Source organism: Elaeis guineensis, chromosome 1 (assembly GCF_000442705.2).
Source record: "Elaeis guineensis isolate ETL-2024a chromosome 1, EG11, whole genome shotgun sequence".
NCBI lineage: Eukaryota > Viridiplantae > Streptophyta > Magnoliopsida > Arecales > Arecaceae > Elaeis > Elaeis guineensis.
In genome coordinates this window covers 153140356-153167341 of record NC_025993.2, presented here as the reverse complement: position 1 = coordinate 153167341, position 26986 = coordinate 153140356, and the positions used below count along the sequence as shown (strand labels likewise).

At 37.7% G+C, this 26986-nt stretch overlaps 1 protein-coding gene and 1 pseudogene across 1 annotated transcript in view; one reads left to right on the top strand and one right to left on the bottom strand.

The window, feature by feature from the left end:
- The window catches only part of LOC105039074 (ubiquitin-like domain-containing protein CIP73), a 42796-nt gene extending 16493 nt beyond the window's left edge, over positions 1 to 26303 (bottom strand). The window contains exons 1-9 of the mRNA XM_073244224.1: positions 26166 to 26303; positions 23490 to 23640; positions 20376 to 20493; positions 18980 to 19087; positions 12021 to 12136; positions 11830 to 11901; positions 11585 to 11734; positions 11312 to 11396; positions 11050 to 11228 (exon numbers count right to left, since the gene is read on the bottom strand). Coding sequence (XP_073100325.1) covers positions 11050 to 11228; positions 11312 to 11396; positions 11585 to 11734; positions 11830 to 11901; positions 12021 to 12136; positions 18980 to 19087; positions 20376 to 20493; positions 23490 to 23618 — 957 coding nt within the window. The 5' untranslated portion in view covers positions 23619 to 23640; positions 26166 to 26303. The remainder of the gene's footprint in view (positions 1 to 11049; positions 11229 to 11311; positions 11397 to 11584; positions 11735 to 11829; positions 11902 to 12020; positions 12137 to 18979; positions 19088 to 20375; positions 20494 to 23489; positions 23641 to 26165) is intronic.
- LOC140854801 (uncharacterized) lies at positions 1360 to 9003 on the top strand (annotated as a pseudogene).
- Positions 26304 to 26986: the final 683 nt, after the last annotated feature.

The window sequence follows — 26986 nt, the reverse complement described above, 5'->3', positions numbered from 1 at the left end:
TATTCAAAATGTGGGCCCCACATCAGCTTCATGCTATGGAGCCTTGCTTCATAAGGTCCCAAAATCATGATTTAGCCAAAAAAAAGAAAAAGAGAAGCATACATGAGAGAACCAATTGTTTTTTTCCTCCCTTGCATATTTAAAAATATTGGCTTTGCAGCTTCTGAAGTTTGGCTTCAGCATGTCCAAACTCAAAGAGTTTTTATCACATATAAAGAATTTAGCTTACATTTTGGGCCTAATCCTCCAATAAACTCCTTAAAAACTAATATAGCATTTGTTAGGGTGGAAAATGGATTTGATACCTGTATATCCATATCCATGTTCATATTTTTCACAACAGATATGAATACAAATATGGATATTAAACAGACTATCAGAATTAGTATCCATATTTATTGTAAATGGATATAGATACAAGTCAGATATTACTTATATCCATATTCTCTCTGTTCAAATGCATATATGAGTTGGATATTATTTGGATATAAATTGGATTTGAGAAAATTTCATTAATGAAAGCCAACATTATTAATGAAAGCCAACATGAATGACACAGTCATAAAGGATGGGAAGTTGGGAACAAAATACAATATTAAGATAGCATAACTAGGTAAAGGTCTAAAACATAGTTATTAAACCCGCATAGGACCGTCCCGCCCCAAACAATATTAAAGGTCATTTTTTAAAACAAAAAATTGTAATATAAAAAAATAAAAACTATCTACTTTACAAAGAACTTGCAAGAAAAATTATGTGTAGATGTAAGAAGATGTTACATGTATTTGACATTTTTAAATATTTTAAATTAAAAAGTTCTGAAAATATCATAAAGAATAAACTGAAATATTTTATTCATTACCATAGTGAAAAGGATTGATTTCTAATAAAAATAATTAATAAATAACATATGAAATATGTTGCTTTATAACGTGAACAAGTTTTAAATAAGTACAACAGAACATCAATATAGAATAAAAATAAATGTTGTATCAGTGGCTAAGTGATTTGAAATGTAGTGGAAGATCATGAGTTTGATCCTTGAGGTGGTATTTAGACTTTTATCCAGATCTAGAGTCAGAAAAATCTTCAAAATCCAAATCCGGATCCATATCCAACAAAAGTTGGACCTGAATCGGGATCCATATCCAACAAAATTTGTATCTGAATCTGGATCCACATCTGATAGGATTTAAGAATTTCTATCTAAATTTGGATTCAAACCGGATACGGAAATGAATATAGTTGGATGATACTAGACTTATTTCAACCCTAGTATTCATTGGGGTGCAATTTACCCCGATACCTAATGGGGCGGGTTTTACTCGACCCACAGTGGATCTGTGGCAAGTGCAGGTAATGGTAAAACCTGCCCTAAAACAGACCCAGGTATATATAACCATTCACAATTCCCTCTCCACTCTTTGCTCTAGTCACTTTACTCTCAAGAAAGATTGAACATGTGAAAAGTAACATGCTATGATGCTTAGTTTTTCAATTTTAGCTGATGGCTTTTCTTAGTTTTTGGGATATTTGACTTCTTAAAGAACAATATTTTTGTTTGTTATGTTTCAATTATTGTTAAAACTTTAGTTTGTCACAAGGTTTGCCGTACCGGGCCGCACCGCCCGATACGAGGCGTACCGAGCCGGACCGGTACTTTACCGGTCCGATTCGGACCTTTTTTTCGAAATACTCTCCGAACCGCCTCGAACCGCTCGGTTCGGTCCGGTTCGTATCCATACCGCCCAAAACCGGACGGTATGGATCGGTTCGGTCCGATTTGGCGTGAACCGAACCGTACCGACATGCCCACATGCATAAAGTGGAGAGGGGGGAGGGGGTGGGGTCGGAGACCTTTTAAACCGTTGAGACCTCCGAAAAATTAGAAAAAAAGAAAAAAACTCCGTCAAATTGTAGGAGTGGTTCGAGGAGAGGCTGATCTTTGGTCGGAGATAAGATAATATGTTATTTTCTTAGTAAATATTTTTTTTTATTTTTGTTGTTAAAAATAGGATAAGAATGAGAAAGAATAAAAATAAAAGAAAATCATACCAAAATCTTATGATTTTGGTATGATTTAATTATATGTGATAGATCTTTGGAAGATCTACACGATGACACCAAAATTATTAATTTTCGTTAATTATATATTTTTTAAATATTTTTAAATATTTATTTATTTAAAAATTAAAAAAAATTAAATTTTAGAAAAAAAAATCAGAGTTTGGGAATCATGTTTAGAATGATTCAAGCTACTTAAATCTAATTTCAATTTTTTTTCAAATATTTGAAATAAAAAAATTATTTTTTTAATTATTTAAATTAAAAAATTTAATTATAAAATAAAAAATATATAAAAATAGTGTTATATTTTAGTTAATTTAAAAATATTATTTGAAGCATATAAAATATTTATTTTGAATTTATAAATTTTAAAATAATTATTAAAATTATTTTAAATTATATATAATTATTTTAATTATCGTTAAACTATTGTATTTTGTTGTACTTGCATATATTTATAAGAAAAAAATTTAGAGCATGACGTTCGTTCACTTTAATTAATCAGCTATTTTATAGTATATATTTATTTATATAAAAATTATTAAAAAATTAAAAAAATAAAAAATCAGTATTAGTTTTGAAATTGAGAATAATGTTTAGAATGATTCAAAACAATTAAAATATTTGAATCTAACTTGAGATTTTTTTGAAATTTTTTTTATAAATATTTAAATAGTAAAAAATATTATCAAATAAAAAATATATGTAATTAGTGTTATATTACAGGTAATTCGAAATAATTAGTATTTTGTTATACCTGCAGAAATAAGTAAGAAGAAAAATCCTGAGCGTGACATCGGTTGGGATCATGACGAGATGCTCTCGGCTCGACATCATTGGAGATGCAAATGGTGCAACACAGAGTTCAAAGGAGGAGGGGTGACTAGGTTGAAGTAGCATCTGGCTAGTGGTTATCCTGATGTGTCCATGTATCGGAAATATCCGCAAGAGGTCCGACAATTGATGAAAAAGTACTTTGCTGATTCGAACGCAACGAAGGAAAAGGCAAAGCAAAAAAAGACCGAAGTAGACCGTCGAGCTGCAGAGCCACCTTCTTATCACTCTAGAGAGTCAAAGGAGGCTTCTGCTCCAGATGATGAGGAGGCACAGATTGAGGCTGCCATTCAGGCGAGCTTGGCGGATCAGTACCAGCAGGAGGAGATGGCCCGGTACAGAGAGCGATTCGGACTATCATACTACGAATCAGGATCTGGATTAGCGACTGGTAGGAGAGAATTCGAGTTAAGGAGGACTACCTCAGTCAGAGAGCCTGGTGGTAGAGGGAGCAGACGCAGCATGTCTTCTTTGTTGGGAGCTTTTGGCAGTAGGAGGAGGTCCTCCAAAGATATTCCAGCAGGAGCCAGCATTCAAGATTTGGATCCACATGCTTTGCCCAGCAAGGATTCAAAGCAGCAGAGAATTGACAGTATGCTGAAAAAAGATAAGAAGAAGGATATGTAGCGAGCTATTGGATCATGGTTTCATTTCAGCCATATTTCAGCAAATGTAGCAGCCAATCCTTACCACCGATCTGCTATTTCAGCCATAGAGGCTGCCGGTCAGGGTGTAGATCCTCCAGGACCTAAGGACATCTATGGTCAGCTTCTTAACAGCAATAAGGAGGATCTGCAGAGATGGATTGCTTCTTACAAAAATAAATGACCTACATATGGTCTGACAGTGATGTGTGATGGTTGGACAGGTCCCACTAGGCGGAGCATCATTAATTTTTTGACATACTGTGATGAAAAAATATTTTTTCACAAATCAATCGATGCTTCAGATAAGATGCACGATGCCACATATATCCTTGGTCTGATGGAGGAGGTGATTGATTCAGTGGGTGAGCAGCATGCCGTGCAGATCATCACAGATAACGGACCACAATATAAGGCTGCCAGAGAGTTGCTGATGGAGCAGCGACCGCAGATATACTGGACCCCATGTGCTGCACATTGCATTGATCTTATATTGATGGATATCGAAAAGATTCGCAGGATGCAGCAGGTAGTGGAGATTGCCCAGACCATTACTAGATTCATCTACAACCACACATGGGTTCTTTCATTGATGCGGACGTATACTGGGGGGGAGATCTTACAACTGGGTATCACACGGTTTGCTACCAACTACATAGCACCTGATAGTCTTCTTCAGAAGAAAACAGCCCTACGTCAGATGTTTGTCAGTGCCGAGTGGCAGGAGAGCAGATATGCGAGGGCCGGCACTGATGGAAGTCATGTGGAGAACTTGGTGACGAGTCAGTCATCTTGGCAGCGGGCTGAGAAGATAGTGAAGGCTATCAAGCCTTTATATGAGGTGCTTCGCGCCGTGGACAGCGAGAGATACCCCCAGATGGGCTTCCTATATTACATGATGGAGAGGGCAAAGAAACAGATCAGTGAGAATGATCCCAAGCATGCTCAAAAATTCATTAACATTATTGAGCACCGTTGGGACTATCAGATGGACAGAGATTTGCATCTAGCTGGTAAGTTTGGATTGAAGAATATTTTAAAATATTTTTTCGAAGCATGAAAATAAAATTGTGCTTAATCAGTCTTGAAATTTATCTGCAGCTTATTACTTGAATCCGAGATTTCAATATACTATTCCGGAGATAGATATGGATAGCGAGCTTCTTGCTGCTCTTCGCAATGTCATATATAAGATGGTGCCCGATCCAGAAATCGCGTCGTTGTGTCTGCAAGAGGTATGCTAGTTTAAAACAAATGTAATTATTCAACTGAATTCGATCTGATATATTTATAAATAATAAATATATTTTGTTTCAGACGAAACAGTTTAGAGAGGGATCAGACAGTTTTGAAGTCCCATCAGCTGTTGTAAGCAAAAAGCAGATGAATCCAGGTAAATTACATATCAATAATGAGCAATATAGATTGATATGTAATTTTGCTTAATAATATCATCAAATTTGATATGTAATTTTGCTTTTGTAGCTGAATGGTGGATTCATTTTGGAACGTCAGCAGAAAATTTGAGACATATGGCTGTCCGTTTTCTTTCTCAAACGGTCTCTGCTAGTGGCTGTGAGCGTAATTGATCCACTTTCGTCCTTATCCACAGCAAACAGAGAAATCGTCTGACACAAAAATACCTCAACGATCTTGTATATGTTTACTACAATCTGAGGTTGAGGCTAAAATGTATTCAGGAAGAAGTTCAGTTGAAGTACACTGATCCGACGCTGGATGATTATACCGACGAGGATGACGATCCGATCATCGAATGGCTTGCAAATCAGCAGCAGGAGCCAGAGCTTGATGAGCCAGGATCCCCTCCACGACCAGCCAGTGTGATGGCGAGGGAGATCAGGGTGGATCCAGGGCAATGGGCAAAAAAAAATATTCCACATAAGGTTCCAGCTGATCAGCCACAGTCTGAGGGGACACAATGGACTCATTCATCACATGACTCGCTATCCGATACATCTTCCCAGAGATTCGAGCGACAGATGTATAGACGATCCTCCCGGCAGCTAGCAAGAAGGCATCCATCCTCCCAATCACAGGAAACTCAGTCACAGAGGGGCACAAGGGGGAAAGAAAAAGACAGTTGTACGTGCACCACTCTCGAGAGTACAGGAGCTATCTGGTTCAAATACGGACATCAGGAAGAGTGATGATGATACTAGTAGTAGTAGCCATGGATCTGATGATCAGGGAGGAACTGGAGGACAAGAGACCACCGTTTATGAGACAGCCACAGGGTGATATTCGATTCACCGATGAGTCTCAGTTTACGCATGTCACACAGGACAGGGATCATGGTGGACGAGTCTGTAGAGATCATGGGGAGCCGATTTAATATAAACGACGGACTCCTAGAGGTCGTCCAGCACATGATGCGGCTGCGGACGATCTTGCACGTGGAGTAGGATCCATGAATGTATCTGGATCATCCTCGCATTATGGATCCTATTATCTACAGCCACCTTATGATCCATATGCATATGGTGCATCCGAGGCATCATCTTCTAGTGGTTACTACCCTATGCAGCCTGGAGCATCTTACGGATCAGATTTTGCTACTGGCATATTTGGATGGACTCCTCTACAACTGTACCATCATCTCGAGGATACTTCTCAGAGTCAGAATTTTAGTAAGAGATCTGAGATATCTTACAATCCAGAGAGGATGCCTTATGGGATGATGAATATTCGAGAGTACGGTGCAGCTTGGCTAAAAGATTGGACTGATGTCCTTTCAGACTATGTTGATGATCCAGACATCTACGAGCGTCACAGACACTCGACAAGAAATTAAATGCAGAGTACATCTTAAGGTTCACATATCAATTATTACGCTTTGTACTTAAATATTTAGATACATTTTAATACGTATTTTATATATTTTTTCTTTAGTTTTAAGATGACATAGTTGAAATATAATGTAAATAAATATATGTTTGAAATTTTGGATCAAAAGTCTTTGTACCACAATCTAACTCCAAATTGAACCCAAATATGTCAATAATATGCAATATAATGCCATATTGAGGTTGTATTTATCAATTATTAACTTTAAAAATTCAAAAAAAAAATTGAAAATCGAAAAAAATAGTGTACCAGTACCGGACCGGTACGCTTAGGCATACCGTGTGTTGGTACGGTACGGTACCGGAACCATACCATACCGGTCCGGTACCGTACCATACCGGTCCGACACCGGCACGCCGTCCGGTACCGATACAGCAAACCTTGGTTTGTCATGTTCTATATCTTTGGCTCTTATTTTGTCTAATGTTATGTGAAGTACTAATGTTTATTTTTATAGTTTTTTTATTTGTCTGATTTGCATACAAAAAAAATGAATTTTATAGCTTTATTCAACTCGATCCCTCCAAGAAGCCCACAAAATCTACCTGCCCCGAGATGAAGATGGAGCGGATACGGGTAATGGCCTACCTGACCCATACCCAACTTACTACCATTCTAAGCATTTGTCTTCAATCTTATTGAATAAATTAACACTGTATAATATGGAAAATGCAAATTGCAAGTAAAACAAATGAGAGATCCTAGACATTCATTAATGATTTTATAAAGAGAATTGTATATATTGATATAAAAGAAGTGTTAAGATTATTTCTTGTTGTTAGGGTTGAAACTAGATTTGATACAGATTGGACACCACTATATCCATATCCGTATTTTGTTTTATTTGATGAATATAAATACAGCTATGAATATTAGTCATATGCAAAAATTTATATCCATATTTATTTTAAACAGACAAGAAAACAAATCGAATACTAAAAGTATGAATATAAATACGGATATAAAATGAATAATTAAAATTTATACCAATAAATCAAAGATATTACTAAGTGCATGGTCTATCAAGTTAATAGCATATCAAGATGATTACATATTTGCATTAAAAGTTTATTAGTGTCATATAAATAGAATCAAATATTTGGATACTGATCAGGTAGTTTTCTATCCATATCCTTACCATTTTCCTTCGACAAGTATGGATACAAATATTAGTCGGATGCTTAAAGTTCCATCCATTTCTAGATAGATTTAAATACAAAAACAGATCCGAACGGATATTATCCTATCCACTTTCATCCCTGCTTCTCATCATCCACTATATTGTTTTATAATCCGATGCATGAGGCTGCATATGCATGGACCTGACCGAACTGCAAAACCCTATATGTTGCTACCATATATGGTTAGACTATATATAGGCTAAAAGAACAATTTGCTTAGCACTTTGTGGACACATATGCAGCAAAATTAGCATTTTGTGGCTGCATATGCAACCTGCCAATCATTATGTGACCACGAATGTGCATCTTTTAGCATTATGCGAATACATGTTATCCACTTCTCTGCAAGACTACAATAACAAGGCAGGTTCAAGCTAATGATTGGATCAGATCTGGGTTTCAATCAAGTTGGAGATGCATACTATTAATAATATCAATATATTAATTATTTTATTACTATTAGTATTGGAATTAAGTACCAAGTAGTAAAGGATAATTGCTAGAAGTTAGTTTTAGTAATGATGATATTATATAAAAATACTGCTATTATTGTATTTAATATATTTTATTTGTTCTAAATATTTAAATACAAACACTATATGCAGGCCCATATATGCAGCCTGCATAATGTATATGCACTATGTGCCCCCCTTGACCACCCAGATACTGCTATCGTTTTTCAAAAAATCAATCCATCACAAAAATGTCCGGTCCCCTATTCATTTCCTTTTGTCATAGATTCTCTCTCTTTCTTTTTTATTGTCTTAGTATTGCCAAAAATCTCTAAAGTCTATATAGTTTGGTGCATACGCTTAGCTTATAATTGGATTAGGCAGGATTATAATAACAGATAGTTGAATATCATAAAATCTTATTGGTTTATATAGTTTAAAGGAGTAATTAATATGCAACACCTGCCTAGACCTAGTTGAGTACATAGTTGTTAGGAAACATGTTTCTCACTACCAAAGGGAGTTTCCCGGTGCACTAAACCCCATAACTAATTCAATGCATGAATATACAGGAAACTAAAGCACAACTTATAAGAGCATGGAGAAATGAGAATTCTAGAGGGAAAAATAGTCCATGGGAACTAGATCTCCAAATGGGTGAAAAAGAGTTTAATTAGTTTCCTTAATGCGCTTGATATAATCACTCTTCCATGATACCATATTAGAATTTTATCTTACTTTTGCTTCACATACAAAGAATGAAATATACAGCAATTAACATAGCAGGGTTGTGGGTGGGGGGGGGGGGGGGGGGGTGTTCTACATTAAATTTATGATTACTCTTAAATCACCCTAGTGATATAATATTCTTGTTTGTCTGCAGATAGTATTTCTTGTTCCCCTAATACCTTTCTTAACCATTATTTCCAGTTTGACATTATACCAACGTTCCCGCATTAATTTCCCCTTCCAGTAACAGCAACAATCTTTGCGTAAAACCTCTCCACTACTTGCAGCAACAACCAATCATTAAACCTTTCCTTTGGCAGCAGCTAAGCAACATAGCCGTGTTTGGTGACCCAAATGGGATCACCACTGTGATTTGGTGATCCGAATCCTATGGTGATTTGATCCTTAGTGATCTAAGACCACTGTGTTTGGTAGGTCATGGTCCAATGATTCAAGATCACTGAGTATCCATGAATAATCTATTCGATATTCCATGAGAGTTCAAGATCACTGATCATATAATACCAAATCTATCAATAATATATTCCATAAAAATATATTTATTAATCATATAAAATATATTATAAATAAAATATAACTATATTAATAATTAATATTAAGAATATATTTATTAGTCCTATAAATTATTAATTCTATAAAAAATATATTAATTGTTATTATAAAATTAATATTTTTGTTTATACTTGTAATATATTATTTATTAATATAAATATTTATTTTGATTAAAAAATAAGGCAGATAGAAGTAATATATTAAATACTTTTATTATATAAATATAAAATATAATAAGATATTTTTACTCTAATTTAAAATTACCATTGAATCATAATATGACAATCATATGATTAATAATAATATTATAATATAATATATACCATAAATATAGTATATAATATCAAATAGAATATACTATCAGATATACAATATTGATATAATATATTAACAATATATTGATATACTATTTTTTCGCTATATTGAGGGATATTTTTGTCCTTAAATTTCAGCCCAAGATCACTACCAGGGGTGATCTTGAATTCCCAACCTCAAGGATAAGTATCCCATCACTGGGTTGGGGGATGATTTGAGGAGTGGAGGTGATTTAAGATTACTGCCACATAGGATCATCATGGTGCAACCAAATACGGTGATCCAATCACCTATACCTGTATTACCCTTGATCTTCGATGGATCACCCCATACCAAACGCCCCTTAAAGGTAGTGGTCATTGGCAGAATCCCTCTTCACTCTTGACAAACATTGACAAGTCATCTCTCTCTATACTACCAAATGCAAAAGATAAGCACAGATCATGATTTGTGGATTGAATTTGGAATCAGCTATTACTTTCCAAATTGGATGGGGCCTGGTCAATGATTTCCACAAAGCTCAAGCCTGATCGGATTGTAGTAAGTCGGGTCTAGAAAATCTCAACCTGACAATCATTTTCACCAATTTGGAGTCTGATCATATTCAAGCAGTGAGTTGGGCCTATATAATCTCAACATGACCCAACCAATTCTTTCCTCATGCTCACATTCCAATATAGACTACCATTGATCCATGTATTTGACATGATGAATATCCAACCTCTGGAGCTATGCATCATCTGGTTGACATGAATTCTGAAGCAGCACCTTATGCTTTATATAATATAAATGAAACAATTAAGTTGGACATTCATGCGCCCAATATTTGTATTTAATGACATGACAATTTGTTTCGCTGAATGTCCTCTCTTCTCTTTATCATCCATCAACATTTCATTTCTACATAAAAATTTTTCAAGCATGCACCAATGTCCTTTTTCTTTAATATCAGTACATGATTTTTTTTTTCTTTCGCTTTATGAACTCAAAGAATAAGCCATAGAAGTTATATCCAGTTAACTTGACAAGACTAACTACTTAGTGGTAATTTTAGTATTTAAGGCAACTAACATTGGCTTAAGAGATATAGAGGTAGCTAAATTAGGTATGTTCAACTTGAGCAATAACCAAGAATTTCAAGGTCATAAAAACTACAAAACTAAAAGGGATCACAAGTGAAAACCAGAAACCATAACCACAATTACATCTTAAGGGATTAAAAAAAAAAACTTCAAGTAATAACTAAACATGAATGCTTTAAATTAAACCAGCACTAATTAATACACAGAAATATGAATTACTATTACTGCAGATTTTTTGTATGTTAATCCTAAATTCAACTCAATAAAGAGCCTTAACAAAATGCAAAGGAATGAGCAAAATTCGTACAGATAAGCATCCTCCAGCCTGATCCATAAGCAGTTGTCTAGTAGAGAGCACAATTTCTGCTAAAGATGCTGGACTTGGCAGACCACCCTGCCTAGAGGGCAAGGGAGACAGAAAATCATGATTTTGCACATCATTACCATTCATTCCAGCAGCTGCTGCATCATTAGTCTGCTCCCTTCCTGCTAAAAGTTATACACTTGACTATCTCAAAAGAGACACAAGAAAATTAAAGTGGATAATATAAGTTCAACAAGAAACAGACCATAAATGCTGTGCCCTTCCCTCCTGAAATCATCCCTTATAACTCCTAGGTACTGATTCATAGTGGTCAGAGAATCAGGAATGACCTGCAAAAACCCCAAGTCTTATCAGAGAAATTGTTAAATGATGTATGGCTGTTTTCCAATCCCCAAATGATGGAATAAGGATTCTTATTAAGTTTACAGTTCCAGCAAGGTATGACTAGCTTACTAGGAGACCAGCAAATCTTAATGTAAAAATCACCTCAATTATATTACAAGTGACTACAACTTACAATTGGCTGCTGAGATCCCAAAGGAAATACAGATTGAAAACGAAGGGGACCCTGCTGTGAATCAAGTTCAACCCTTGAAGTAGGAGGGTTGGGATTGGATTGCATGGCATCTGAAAGCCCAGTATCACCAGATGTTCTCCCAACAGTTTCCTGCCAAGCAAAATTACCAGCCGTTCTTTTTAAAATGGTAATGCCTATAATAAGATGCAATAGCAGACTCAATAACTATGTGTGTCATAGATTACCCTAAGATCATTCCTTGGGTTCTGGAATGCAGTATTTGTCGTCCCAATTGAACTCAGGAGACTAGAAATAATCTGCTCATGCAAGTCACAAACACATATTAGAACATCAAAGAGTTAACATAATCCAACTTACTCAAGTTCTCCTTAACAAAATGGTCAATTTGATATCTATAACCTCTATGTAGTCTCACCCGACCAAGGTGTGAAGTGCGATTATCCCCTTGATCTATATTGACAGCCTCAAATACAATACTACGAGCCACATGACTGCCACGGTTGTGAGCAGTACTCGAAGAAGAATTAGCAGCTGTAAATAAACAACATATTTAATTAGCATTTACTATCTCAAAGCACACGTTTCACAGAAACAACATGTCGAAACCTCTGAAAGTTGAAATACACATGCAAAGTGAATTAAGTTTAGCATTTGAGCAACCTATAATATTTAGAGTAAAAAATGTACAACTATCAAGAAAAGTAAAACTTCAAGTTATATCTACATCGGTAGATCCATACAACTTTGAATCATGACAGAGAAAAACAGCCATTATGACGCTTCCATAGACCTTTCCTTATGTATACTATTATATATAATTGTTTTTTAATTACTGCCGTTAATTTAGTAGTTAATCATATGGCCATTATGGATAGAGGTAGCCCTTTATCTTCTCATTTCACTGTTCCTCCAATTAAAGTTACATTTTACAATTCGAATACCCACGCCATTTCCAAAAAAATTCAATAGTGACAATTAGACAATGAAGTTATTTTGCTATTACTTCAAATAATAATGGTTAATAACAACAATTGCAAAATGAATCAAACAGAGAAATAAACCATATTAGAAGCTTACAATGCTTAAACAAAAATAATACTTGATCTAGAGATGATACAAAAACCAAATATTAAAAGAAAAAAGAAAGAAAGAAAGATCTAAGTATAGAAAGTACATTACAAGCCAAAAAAACACCTAGTTTTTATTATCATGCAAAAAATGCATTATTTTCCTACTTTCTAAACTTTTACATAGTCAAGATATTGTTTGACTAAATTTCTAATGATCATGTTAGCTCAGGACTTACTTTCTCCTAATTCTCATCTCAAACCAACATTTTGAAGGGCACACTTGGGTGCAAAGCATAGATGAGGCGCGTCCCACATACCTCGCTTTGACTAGGAGAATGAATAGACACAAAGTCGCATGCCTCATAAAAGCACTAAGGCACCAAATAGGCATGTTTATTTAAATGAGCCTTGATGTTTTCATGTGATGTGCTGGAACAAATCTCAGCTACCAATCAAATAATTAACTGGATTCAATTATGGAAAAAAGGGGGGAAGTGGATCAGATCTAGGGTTTGGTTTGGTGCAACTGCAGCTGGCAACATTCTTTTCCTCCTCTTCCCTCCGCCCGGCAGGAAGGCTCTCCTTCACCTTCTTTAAATGAGGCTAAATTTGTTGATTGGGGGTGCTGGAACAAATCTCAGCAATCGATCAAATAATTAGGTGGCTTCAGTTATGAAGAAAGTTCGTGCCGGTGTGAGTGTGGGCAGAGGAAGGATGGGAGTGAATCAGAACTAGGGCTTGGTTTGGCATGCGAGCAGCTGGCAGCATTCTCTTTCTCCTTTTCCCTCTTCCGGGAGGCAGGGCTCTCCTCATGATTTGTTGATCTGATGTGCTGGAACAAATCTTGGCAGTTATGAAAAAAAGGGGTGGAAGAGGATCAGACCAAGGTGATATTTTGGTGCTGCAGCAGCTGGCAGCATTCTTGTCCTCTTCCCTCTTGCTAGCAATAGGGCTCTCCTCCACCTCTTCCTCCATTGATCAAATAATTGACTTCAATCATGGAAAAAAAAAGGGGGGTGGGAGGTGGGGGTGAAAGTGGTTCATATTAAGGGGTTGGTGCAGTGGGGCAGCAGCTGGCAACATTCTCTTCCTCTTCCCTCCATCTGGCAACAGGGCTCTCATTCTCTTCTCTTCCTCCTCTCCCTCCTCTTCTTCTTCTTGCTCTGTGGCTCATGTAAAATAGAGGTCCCATGGTGTTATGTGGAACAGGGGACCCTTGTCCTCCTCCTTGCCTTCTTCTTCTTGCTCTATGTGGCGTCACTGGAGTAGAAGTCCTGTGGTGTCAAGTGGAATAGGGGTCCCATGGAATAAGGGATCTGTCTTCTTCCTCTTTTTAGCAACAGCAACAGCCCTTTTTCCATGCCGCCTTCCTCTTTTTCTTCTTTCTTTGCATGATGTAAACAGGAGTACTTAGTCCCCTTTTTCTTCTTTCTTAGCAGTCGTTGCTGCTGCTGGTCTGTTCTATGAAACAAGTCTCTATGTGGTGTCATGTGGAACGAGGGACCCTTGTCTTCCATTTCTTTCTTAGCAATAGGGCCAACCGATGCTGCTTGACTTCTTCTTCCATGTCTTCTTCTTGTTCTTTCTTTGCATTCTGCAGAAAAGGGGGACTCAACCCCACTTCTTCTTTCTACCTGCTGCTTCTCTCTGCTATGAAACAGGAGGCAATGTCCCTTATTTTCTTCTTCCTTATCTTCTTGCTTCTCTACTGCTGTTAGGGTTGGAAACGGGTCCAGCTCAGGCCAGCTTCTGGTTAGGCCTTGGGTCAAGTCTGAGACTGCTCAGATCGAGCTTCACCTTAAAACAAATAGGGTTCAAATAAATTTTGGGCCAACCTTGGACCGATGCTTGGTCTGGCTGGGCTCAGCCTGAAGCCCAAACTGAGCCTAGAACCCAACCAATCTTCAGCCGAATTCATTATTAGGACCTTCTACCAAGAGTACTCCAAGTCAGGTCCAAACATTTGGACCAATTAGGCTCAAATCTCAAATCCATCGAACCAATTCAAGTCAGGCCGAGCATTTCAGCCCAAACGAGCTCATTCTGGTCAGGCCCGATTGGGCTTCGAGCTAGGCTCCACCTTGGGTCAGGATTTGGAAAGAATTTTTTTGGCCTAAGCACCCTGAAACTCGAAAAAAAAAATTCAAGCCAGGCTGGAGCATGCACGTGGCCTGGCCTAGCTGGACTCCAACCTGGCTATTGTCAATGAGAGATGGGGGACAAAGTCATCTTCTTTTTCTTGTTTATTGATGCAGAGCAAGAAACTTGTCCCTGCTTCCATGTAATGTGAAACAAGAAACTAAGTTTCCTGCTTCCATGTAATGCGAAACAAGAGATAAATCCCTTTTTTCTCTTTTTCTCCTTATTGAAATAGGGACTGGCAATCCCTTGTTCTTCTTTTTCTTCTTCCTTCTATCTAAACAGTCCCTCTTTAAGTTTAAGATTAAGTTCCAAGGAACAGAATTACATAGCTTTATAATTCATGATTGGAATTAATATACCTCGGAATCGACCACAGCCAATGTGGCAAACTGACGAATCAGGCCTCACCACGAAGCCTCTACCCTAACGAAGCAACTCCCATCACATGGCCAACCCATAGGCACACAAAGATGCCCAGATCTCCCCCCATATGGCGACAACTCGACCATGATCGCAAATGATTTACATAACCGTGGGATGTAGGGGAAGTGGCACACGGGAGAATCACCCATGTGATATCTTCAGGACACGCAATCAATCATCCGAAATGGCCGATCTGCACATCCCAAAATTCCACAGCGACGAATACCAACCCTCACCTATATAAGCCACCCCCGGGAAGCTCTAGGTAAGTTCTAAGTTCTAAGACCAAGTCCAAGGCTAAGTTCTAAGTCCTAACTGCTCTTGAATTCTTATCACTCTACCACTCTCACAGCACCTTCGCTGTTCCTTGAGAGTTATCTGACTTAGACATCTGGGGATCCCCTACCTGATACTCTCCAACACTCTACCAGCACTTCCTTGTCTATGTTGTCTCAGACCCAACATCGATGCAAAAGTCTGAGCGAGCCTCTTCCCATCCACCTCTCGGGTGCAATCAGCTTTGCGACGATCATCTCCAAGTCCCTATGACCACCGTCCACCAACCTAGGAGGCACATTGAGATCTCCAATCAACTCCTCCAATCCACTCATCACCTTGTCGAGCTCTCTAGCACATCAACCAGCTCAACACGTTAGTCAGATAGGCTCCTAGGGGCAACAAAAGTAATTATTGTGTTGTGGTCAATTCTTTGACATGACATATTTGATTTTGTTATGTCATTTCTTTTATTTCTGCATAAATCTGAATTGTAATGCTTTTTAAATTTTTACTTCCACTGGTAAATTCATAGTTGCTTGTTGAATATGCTTAAGATCATATATTCTTTATTAATTATATGTGTGTTGCAGCTTACTTTGTCAAGGGGCGTGCCTTGTGCCTAGGCTCCAAGAAACCTTGGTGCCTTTGTGCACATTGAGCCTTTGATAGCTTTGTCTCAAGCAATATCTTTTTTCCTTAAAAAAAAAGATGTTATTTGAGATAAGAATTAGGAGAAAGTAAATCATGAGGTAACGCAAAGTTTCTTCTAGAAACTACTGCTATCATCTTTAACTGTCGATAAATTTATTCCCATATATAAACCCACAAAGGTGACCATCTAGCAATTTATGTTCTAATATTTTAAGTTTCCTGTATAATCAGTTATTATTACTCTGGCCACTTGAGTGACCATGCTCCTCTAAATTTTAGAGCAAAATTTATCATGGATCCTCAAAATCTACTATAGCAAATATACATTACATTTAGGGTTGAGATTTAGGAACATCATTATGCAGTCAGCATACTTTTCTTGGCAGATATGCATCTGGGCTTTAGCCATATGTTTTGCTTTGTATTTTGTTGGCCCCTACAATAAACAATTGAAAGATTGTGACAAGTTCCTCATCAAGGGTTTTGACCACTGGTTATCTTCAAGATGTTGTCCTACTATTGTGCTAATAAAATACCAATTTTGGACAGACTGGTCAAACCATTCACCAATGATGTCCCACCAATACCTGTATTTTTCTCTACTTTTGTTTTCATCTATTTTTTTCTCCATTGTCATCCTCCAATCCCTAGATTTACCTCCATGCTTATTTTCTGTTCCTTTATAAACTTCCCTTCACAAGATTGATGGCAAGAAGCTGACAAATGTAAGACACTTGAAACAATTCTAGCAAGTTGTTGAAGTGTAAGTTGATGAACTTATATAGGTATGAATGGTTAGCATGAATGAAAGGTCCCAAACATTCGATGGCTGCAAAAGGATGAAATGCATAATAAAAGACTTTTTCCATTGCCGATCACAACTCGGAAAAGGCTAAAGAAGGATGAACAAATAGAATGGTTGTCTTGTCCATTGGTCATAGAGAAGTTTTGGGCTGTTGGATGGCCTATCTTGATGATCAATCAAGGAATCAAAAGTCTGACATAGAACCAACACTAATAGGCAGCAAAGTCTAAACGTTCCAACTTTGAGTTGTTTGACGATTTCATGGTAAGGGTACAACAAAGGTTGTGACACGGCTAAGCAAAGTATGTTGTGCTAGTACCGGAACCTGTATCGACCGCCAGATGGTCAAGTGTGGTACCGTGCCATTCCGTTCTTGGATCATATCGACATACCCAAAGTCGATGAGGAAGGGGGAGAGGGAGAAGGAAAGAGAGGAAATGAGAGAAAGAGAGGAAGAGGCAGAGGGTGGAAGGGAGGGAGAGGGGACTTGAAGGCAGAGGGTGGAAGGGAGGGAGAGGGGGCATTCAAGTCCCCTCTCCTCCAGTTGCACGAAAACAAGGGTTCATTGGAGAGAGTGGGGGGGGGGAGGGAGGGAGGAGGGAGAGAGAGGCCGAGAGAGGCAGAGAAAAGGCTTTCAAGCCCCCTCTCCTCTGGCCACACGAAAACAAAGTGATGCCCCTGTTTCATTGTGGATGGAGAGAGAGAGAGAGGATAGGACAGGAATAGGGAGGGAGGGAGAGGGAAAGAGGGACTTGAAAGAGAGAGAGAGAGAGAGAAGAGGGCTTTGGAGCCCCTCCTTTGCAGGCCGCAACAGCACGAACTGGGGCACTCCTATTTTGTTGGAGAGAGAGAGAGAGATAAAGAAGAAGAGGGAGAGGGAGGAAGAGGCAGAGAGGGAGGGGGAGGGAGGTCGATAGAGGGCTTTCAAGCCCCCCCCTCCTCCACAGGCTGCAACCGCACCAACACAGGTGCCCTTATTTCATTCCTCTCCTTTCTTCTTGCTCTCTCTCCCTACCTCACTGCATTTCTCAAACCAAGGAATGAAACCATGCCGATCTTACCCCAATATGGTTTGGGGCAGTACGACATCTCATGCTGCCAAGTGCTAACAATCACTAAACTAGTGATGTAGAAGTTTAATGGGCAACAAGAAATTCCACCATAGAAGCCTCAAAGTGGTGTTAGTGTAATCATTGCAAGCTCCAAGAACATGAAACTAGAGAAGCAAGTGCCAATGTGAATGCACAATTCCCAGCAGGGTATAAAACCTAATAGTATGCTAGGGGAGGCTTGCATCTTGTGAGCAAGGCATCAGACCAAGGATGGTATAGGTGCATACTCAAGAAGCTACAAAGAATAAGACTACAACCAATGAGCATAAGTATAAAGGTGCTTGCAGAGGCTTGCACTTGTCAGCAAGGCATCAGACTAAAAAGACTACCATCTTTACACTCAAATATGTGTAGATATATACAGAGAATAAGACTAAGAAGAATATCAGTAGAAAAGGTACCATATTCTCTAGCAGTCATAGCAATAGATCATAAATTTAATTGATTATTTTGATTGTTGGGGTGTTTCAAATAAAACTGATATTTGTCTACAGATTTTTTTGTCCTTCTTTTTCTTCTTTCTACCTTCTCATAGTTCACCATTTACCCTTTTGTTCTGTTCACCTTCTTCCCTTCCAGGGGGGCTGGGTGGGTTGTGATGTGAAATTATAAAGCATGCATACTTAACTATGACAAAAAAAAAAAAGCTCAGTTTGTATTTTTGTGAAATATATGAATGTTATACCTTACTATTACCTTCCTCCATGACAAAAAGCATATGAAAGGAAAAGGCATGTTATAGTTTATCAAGCATCCTTTCCAAGAAAGTATCTCACATATTCATGGCACCAGAAATGTTGAAAAGGCTTCAGATTAATTTTAGAGATCTCAAAATTGTCATAATGAGGGCTCTGGAAAAATTCAGGAATACACATTCCAGAAGAGGCCAAACCTGGATTGGCTGATGCACCTTCAGATCCCACATGACCTGTTGATGGTGATGATGAAGATTGATGTGGTTGTCTAACAACCAGATGCAGTGTGTGACCATCTTCCACATCTTAGTCATCTATACTAAGGAACTAGAGTCCAAGAATTGACTCAATAATATAACTACTTTATGCAGTTGAGGCAATATATAACACAGTGCAGCACCAGATCTCAAAGATCAAACCAAAAACCAATTGACACCTTACCAGCAAAATTAACAGATAAAAGTGAATTAAATATCACAATTATAGCAGCTTAAAAAAGAAAACAGTGCATAAGCAATGCAATGTTAATCAGCATTAAAATCACCAATGACAATATCATATAAGATGTGAATTTAGCTACATAGAAGAACTTAAAATTTTATATGCATTCAAATGCATGCGTATTACTGAGAGACAAGTATATTCAAATTCCAAACTTCCATTGCTTTTTACCCGCATCATCCTCTAAAGATAAAATAAAAAATAATAGAAATTGATCTCTAATTTTTTTAAAGAGAGGATATCTCCATTCTAATGAAGAGATATGGTAATTCAAAAAAGACTTTTAGTAAAAGAAGACTGGAAGTTGGCATGCTGAAAAGGCCAACAGAGAGCATTTGAAAATCCTTCAACTCTTTAATCTTTTGCTCAAAGCTATCATTTAAGCATTAATGTAAAAAAAGGGCAATGGCTCCCACCATTGCAGGGTTTGGAGAGGATCAGATGTATGCAGCCTTATGCCCGCGTGCAGAGGTTCTATGTTTTGAACCCGTGACCTCCAGATCAAAATAGAGCAACCTTACTATTGCGCCAAGGCTCACCCTCATTTAAGCACAAGTGTACCAGTCAAATATATATAAGTTCAAGAGAAAAGTAGCTATTCTGGCACTTGCATGAACTGTTTACAAAGTAATACCCTGTGAGTTCTCCCACTTGCTAGCTAAATAACCTTTGATGCATTTTCCCCGAACTTTGCACCATCAGCTATGCCTAAAACATGCATCAACACACAGTAGACTAGTAAATGGAAAGAACTTCTCGAAAAAGATTTTCAAACCCAATGGCACAAACAATAGAAACAAAATTATCCAATAACCATGTACAGATTCAGTCATTGTTACCTTCCATGTCTACAATTGTAAAATTTAATGCCATCAATTTCCTAGGTGTGTCTAGATTTGCCAGAGTTATTGGACCCAAATATAAAGTGTTCATGGCATGTCAGAGTCACATATAAATGAATTAGGAAGCATAGGAGTAGAATGCTGTTAGTGCAGAGTGAAGGAGATGGTTTGAAATGATTTTACAAGTATGATGAAGCCCAGAAACTGGAGATGCACCAACAGCCCTGAAATAATAAATTCTGAAGGATACGATATGCAGAGAGGAGTTCATCATCTTTCAAAACCTTCCCACGACAGATTAGACGCTGTTGTTCTGATACTACACCAGTGACAGTAGCTATTTGCTCCTTCAGCATTAAAATAGGCACCTGTATGGAAAAAAATTATCAAAAGTCCTGAAACATACACATAAGTCATAACAACAGAAAACAATGACAAAGTCCGTTGGGCAAAGATCACAATCTACCAACATGATTTTAAGATGCCATAGGACAATCAAAGACATGCATGAGCATGCATAAACACATCCATCTAAACTGCCATATAGATATACATATGTACAGCAATATATATGTATTTATGCATCTAGAAATTGAAAGATAATGCAACACACCCATTTATAAACACCTGTGTATAAAACTGGGAATGGTTTAAAAAGGAAGGATGGGGCCCCAGGCAATATGGAAGAAAGGCTACAGAAAAATGGTTTCCAGTAAAAATAGCCCGCATAATGTCGTTTCTTCATGAAAATTGCGCCCTTTAAAAACACGATATAAGTTTTCTTTCTTTTATTCTTCGTATTTTTTGCTTTTAATGAAAGGAGGGTGATATGCACCTTTAATCTATAAAGTCAAATACATGAAAGCACACTAAGGAAAAATGAAACCTAATCCCTGAAACCCAAAGCACCCAAGGAAATCCTCTGACATTGCTCCCCAACAAAAGAGAATGACCAACAAAAATAACAGGGTATAAAAGGAGAACAAGGAGAAATGAATGCAGGGAAAAATGGAAAGAAAATACAAACAAGGGAAATCTAACATTGTCAAAAATTTTAAAAAAAAACTCCTTCCTCACTACTAAATCTTTTAGTCAAAAGCAGCTAATACATCAAACCAGAATCTCGCAGTCACGCGCCCCCCACACACACACCCCCCCCCCCCACCCCACCCCAAACCAACCCTTGAAAATGACTTAATTTGCCACTCCTCTTTAATACTTCCAAGCCAGTTTCTTCTCAAATAGTTCAGCCAAAATAAGGTTTTAATGTAACTTTGGAAAAGTAATACCTCCATTGTTGCACTTAGGCCCATTCGGTCTATAACAAGAAACTCTCCAAAGGTACTTGAAAGCCTGCATTGTGCCCCAAAATCAATGAATCCAACAAAAACTATTTGCCTACTTTGACAGCTAGCCGACTAATACCCTAAGGACATTTGCATGAAGAACAGCCGGTGACATCTTCGTCATTCTTCTCCATATCCCTACTAAGTTAATCAACTACCACTGCTGCCCTTCCACAAATATATAGAACTTGATGGGCAGCCTTTCTTTCAAAGGACTTTAGCAGCAGACTTCTAATCCCTCCAATTTTACTTACCAAGAAAATGCCTGTAGATCCGATTTCAGTCTCCAAGATTCCAACAGGAAGCCTTAAGGCTAAGTAGACAGCATGTCCGATATTATGCACGCCTCCAAGAGGACCTGCTCTTCATGGTGAGGCCCATAAAATACAGTCAATAACTATAGTCTGCTAAACCTGGAACCATTAACATTTGCCGGAATGGCATATTTGAGCTCAAATAAAACCATCTGACATCAGTTGGGCATAGATCCAATGTCAAACCATCCGTGCAAGCTCACCAATGACATCTAAAACTACATCTCTCTCCCTCAATATCAACAATTTCCTATATTCCAAAATAATGTCTTGCAAACACCATATCTTGGTTCCTTATCTTAACCTGATTTGTACCTAACAAATAACTGCTGCTTCAAATGAAATAGAAATTAAACTCTGCTTCTAATTGCAGTGTACATTCCATAGACTACGAGTTGCAACAGATAACCACACCCAACCAGCAAGCCTGGGCCACAAACTTCAAAGCCCGTGATAAAAACAGAGAATTCCAGCTAGTCCACATCCCAAATTTACATTAGATTCTTAAGAAATCACCAATTCAGTTTTCACTTTGAAATATGAAGACCCTAGTTACCAATGTATTTGATGTGGTAGGTACTGACCTACACACCTCTCAAGTTTATCCCAACATAGGGTCAACATTGTCATGCAGCTCATGCCCAATCATTAGATAGGGAAACTACAACACTAGTTGCATCTCGCCATGGTCTGGGAAGCAAGGTGATCGCAGCCAATCATGGTTCAATTATCATCCTATCTAGGATTCCCTTCTCTTTTCCCATTAGTCCTTTCGTTCAACTCAATCTTTACCGTTCTTGCCTTCCCTTTCCCTCCCCATTTCTCTTGTTCCTCTTATATTTTCTCCTTTCACCCTTCCTTTTTTACCATTCAAGCATGGTCAGATGTTATAATTTTCCTCGATCCACATCTTCCTCATCCCTTCTCCTCTTCCACCTCTTTTTTTTTTTTCTTTCTATTTTGATGATTTGTATTTCTTCCCCTTACATTTCTGCTTCCCCCACTCTTTAACATTCAATAATGGTCAGATGTTGTAACTTTCCTCCATCCACATATTCCTCATCCCTTTTCCTCTTCCTCCTCTTCTCTTGTCAGGAAAAAGGTTGGTACAGGAAAAGCAGAAACCTGAATAACATATAAGAAGCAGTTGGTTGGGATGATGAAGCAAGCAAATCCATGTGAACAATCATAACATAGCTTTTCAGATTAAGCTTGATCTCATTTACCATACCTCTCAAGGCTGTACCTCATGAAATCACTTATACTCTAGCAAACAAGTATATGAGCAGAAATGAAATAATAAAAGGCATAAAATGCCACCATAGAACAAGGCACAAGAGAAGATTTAAATCATCTGTATAATATCATATATTGAATAAGAGCCATTGAAAAAAAAATCATACACCATTAAAAAAATGTGAAAAGGAGGATTTGTTTTCCAATACACATGAAAACAGAAATTGCATGGGGAAAAGTTATGATAGGTAACAACAAATTGGAAAATCCAGGTTGTACATTTAAAGGATTTTGCATTTAAAGTAAGCAACAACTGTTGTCAAAAATACATCAATAAGCTAACATATCAACATGATGAGTAATTACACAATTATTTGGAAATGGAAAGGGGAAAAAGAGAGAAGAGAATACAATTGATCATTTGATGAACCTACAATATGCCAAGTAAATGAAAAATGAAATACTTACACATTTATTCACTCGCAAAGTGTATGTCTGAGAATCCAAAGTTTTAATTTTTATCTCGACAGTAGTCTCAGAATCTTCAGTAACATCACCATGTGATGTAGTTATATCACGTGCGCCATTTGTTCCCATCTCTTCCAAAGTTCAAAAGAACCTACAGGAAAAAAACTAAATTATTTATTTGATGAGATGGATAGCATCACTGGTATATGCTCTATAAACAAGACCAGCATAAATATTGTATAAGTTATAAGAGGAAAAAAATGCAAGTGAACATATTGCAAGTTAGCATTACCTATCAACCATGGATTAACAAGTTACTATCGTCTCAGAAACCAAGTGCCATTAGAAAATGAAGCAAATGTGAGCTTACACAAAATAAGTTGTTTTATTCTGAATAAAATCATGTATCCATTGATAGAAAAACATTCTTACAGTCAGACTTTATCTCATAAACTGTAGCACTTAAGTCTAAATGATTTTCAATAAAAAAGTATTCTATTACAAGCAAGTCCTTCTAGCACAGTTTAGCAAAAACTCTATGGGTGCAAAGAAAACCATGGTTTGTTGTACCCAGCCCATACCGCCATCTATAGTGCCGAATATGGGGCATACATACTAGTAGGCTATAGAGACTTGGTACACGGCTTGTATCAAGTGTTAGTACCAAGGCGTGTATCGTACCAACACTCGGTACAGGGTGTAGCGGTTGGGTATCAATATGGAGTGAATACTGAGACTACAAACCATGGAAAAAAAAAAAACTATGGAATCTTGAATCTCCAAGTTCATTAGCAATGCCTTCACCTGTTTGCCAAACTAAAAAGCAGGAAAAGCTGTAAAAAGATGACACATAAGGTGGAAAAAGTTCTAAGTAATCTGAAACAATGAGAAACAGTGGAAGCAAGGAAACATAGACCACGATCCACAAAATTGAAAACCTGTCTAAAGTAAGATTGATGCCGAATTTGGGTAGATAAATATTCATTCCTCCCCACTTTTCCCCTATCTATTTCATCATCATGCTCTGCAGTCACTACCTTCCTCTTCTTAGCTTGTGCAGCCTCTACTCCCTACTCTATGCTCACTCCCCAGGATAATTTTGCATTTTCCTATGCTCAGTCACTTGACTGACTCCCAGTCTAAGGTCAAAAACCTGCCATACCAAATTGCATTTTATGGGTTCAGAATGTGGATATTTCAGCTCAATATCCAAGTCAATGAGTTTGTCCAAAACCTTCCGAAGTTTTTTGTCCCAAAGCACCCAAAACATTTCAAAACAAGAATGTCACATATACCCATGCAGATGAATCGATTCTGCTGAATCCATGAGAAAGTTAATCAAACAATAACGAACTGTTCAAGACCTTAGCAATGGATAGGTCAGGTAAGTTATTTATTTATTTTTTTTTGTCTTTCAAATGTTACAATATGAAATATAGGCTGTCATGGATGTGGTTGGATTCATTTCAGCCAGAAATGCTATTTTTTCACTCAAACCATACAAACCAAGACAGTTCAAGCAGATAGAGACTGATGTACATCTGTTAGAACTTACATTTTTTTTAAGTTCCCATTGCTAATAAAACAAAAACTTATTTCAGATTGCCTGCCAAAATCTATCACTGCAAGAAAGTACAAGACAAATGAGGCATTCCATCCAACTCAAGTTTAACACATCTAATCCAAGCCTTGTTAATTACATAATTGGCACATCATAATGTGTTCCTATATGTGTGACACAATGACCATCAACGAGGCTTATTCCACGTTTCCATGGTCAGTTCCGCAAATCCGCCTTCTTCCAAATATCTAGGCTCAGCTTTATTGAGAGATATATATTTCATCAATGAAAGCTTTTTCAAAAAAAAATGTTTTTCAGGCTCAAAGGTTGTCCACAGCGATCCCCGCGCTCTTTCAAACCTTCAAAATAATCCAAGCCCTAGGTCTCCTCTAATCATAAGGGTGTGCAATTTAATTAATTATGTCATTCTCAACTATGTTAGAGTTGTAGCAAGAAAGAGGCTGAGAACACAACTTTAAGCTGTGATGGATCCAAAGAAGAATCAAACAGATTCTTGCCTCGGACTACCAGAAACTATGCCAAGATTCTGAGATCGGTAATATAAAGAACTCCAAAAAGGAGTCATGGGAACACGAACTAGCATACGGGTGTCCTAACAGACTCAACAGTATTCATTTAACCCAATCTTGATGTACGATATGTTCTTGCAAGCAAAATATCTTGATACAGATTTATTACTTTCAGCACGCATACCTTATTCCGAAATGGTCCACTCCAAATTACTAGCATTCAAGAATCAGATATATCATATAGGGCATCAAAATTTAAAACCCCACCCAAGAAACCAAGAAACATCCGAAAACCCAGTATACCAAACCAGCACATCCGTAGCTGAATAATAGAAAATCACGTAAGGATCAGATTTTTGGAGCTCTCGGAACGTCGATCACTAAATTTCACCCATAAAAATGCAGAAAAGACGCCCACCTTTACTAAGAGATGAGAAGTTTTCAAGAATCTAATTCTCCAAAACATGAACCAACGACGAACGACCAACCTCGCAACGATATCAAATAACAGCCGAAAAACCTAATTCGAAAAGATATAGTCGATTCAAGACCAGAAAAAGAATCGATTGGGGAGATCTCTATTACCTGATTCGATGGCCGCGCTCGGAGGTCAAGGCCCTAGGAGAGAACGAGGAAAGGGGGCGGAAGGGGAATCCGATTACGGGCTGCTCTCTCTCTCTCTCTTCCTTCGTCCCCTTCTACACTTCGTTGTCTCACTATTAAAAGACGAATACTTTAATAGAAGGCATTGAGATTTCGTATTTATAACCTTCCGTCGTTCGTAAGAGATTTTTTTCTTTCTTTTTTCTTTTTTACACTGTCCCGGCGTGTGCCGTTGGCCCGTTGGCCTTCGAAATTGTCTAAAATCCAGATACCCCGCGAGCCGTTGGATTGGTGATTGAAGGTGATGGGGTCTTTTTTGGGTAGAGTCCACGGTGGAGTTAAAAACGGTGGCTATTAAACTGCGTGCTCTAAAGATTATATGACAATGGGAAAATTATAGGAGGCAATAATCTAGATGCAATTAGTGCTTCACGAGGGAAAGAGCCCCGTTCACTAACTGTTGCGTTTTGGTTTGCCGAAAAGATGTTCGTGTTTTTGTCATCCATCCGAGTGCTTGGAGAGGATTGCGCGTATGGTTGGAGTAATAAATGGAAGGAATATTGGGAAAAATATGATGTACGGAGATGTTAGCAATTAAGAAAATTAAAATGGTTAGATGCACAAATGGTTGGCCTAGCTCCAAGTCAAGAGTTCAGGCGAAAGCCCATCTAAAGATCTTCAATTTCCCGATATCATTTCTCTTGAAATTTTGAAATAAAAGTTTCACCTCAGTGATGGTCAAAGCGCCGTTCTAATCTGATTAAGCATCGTGAAAAAGCCACGTGTCTCATTGAGTCCGTTTG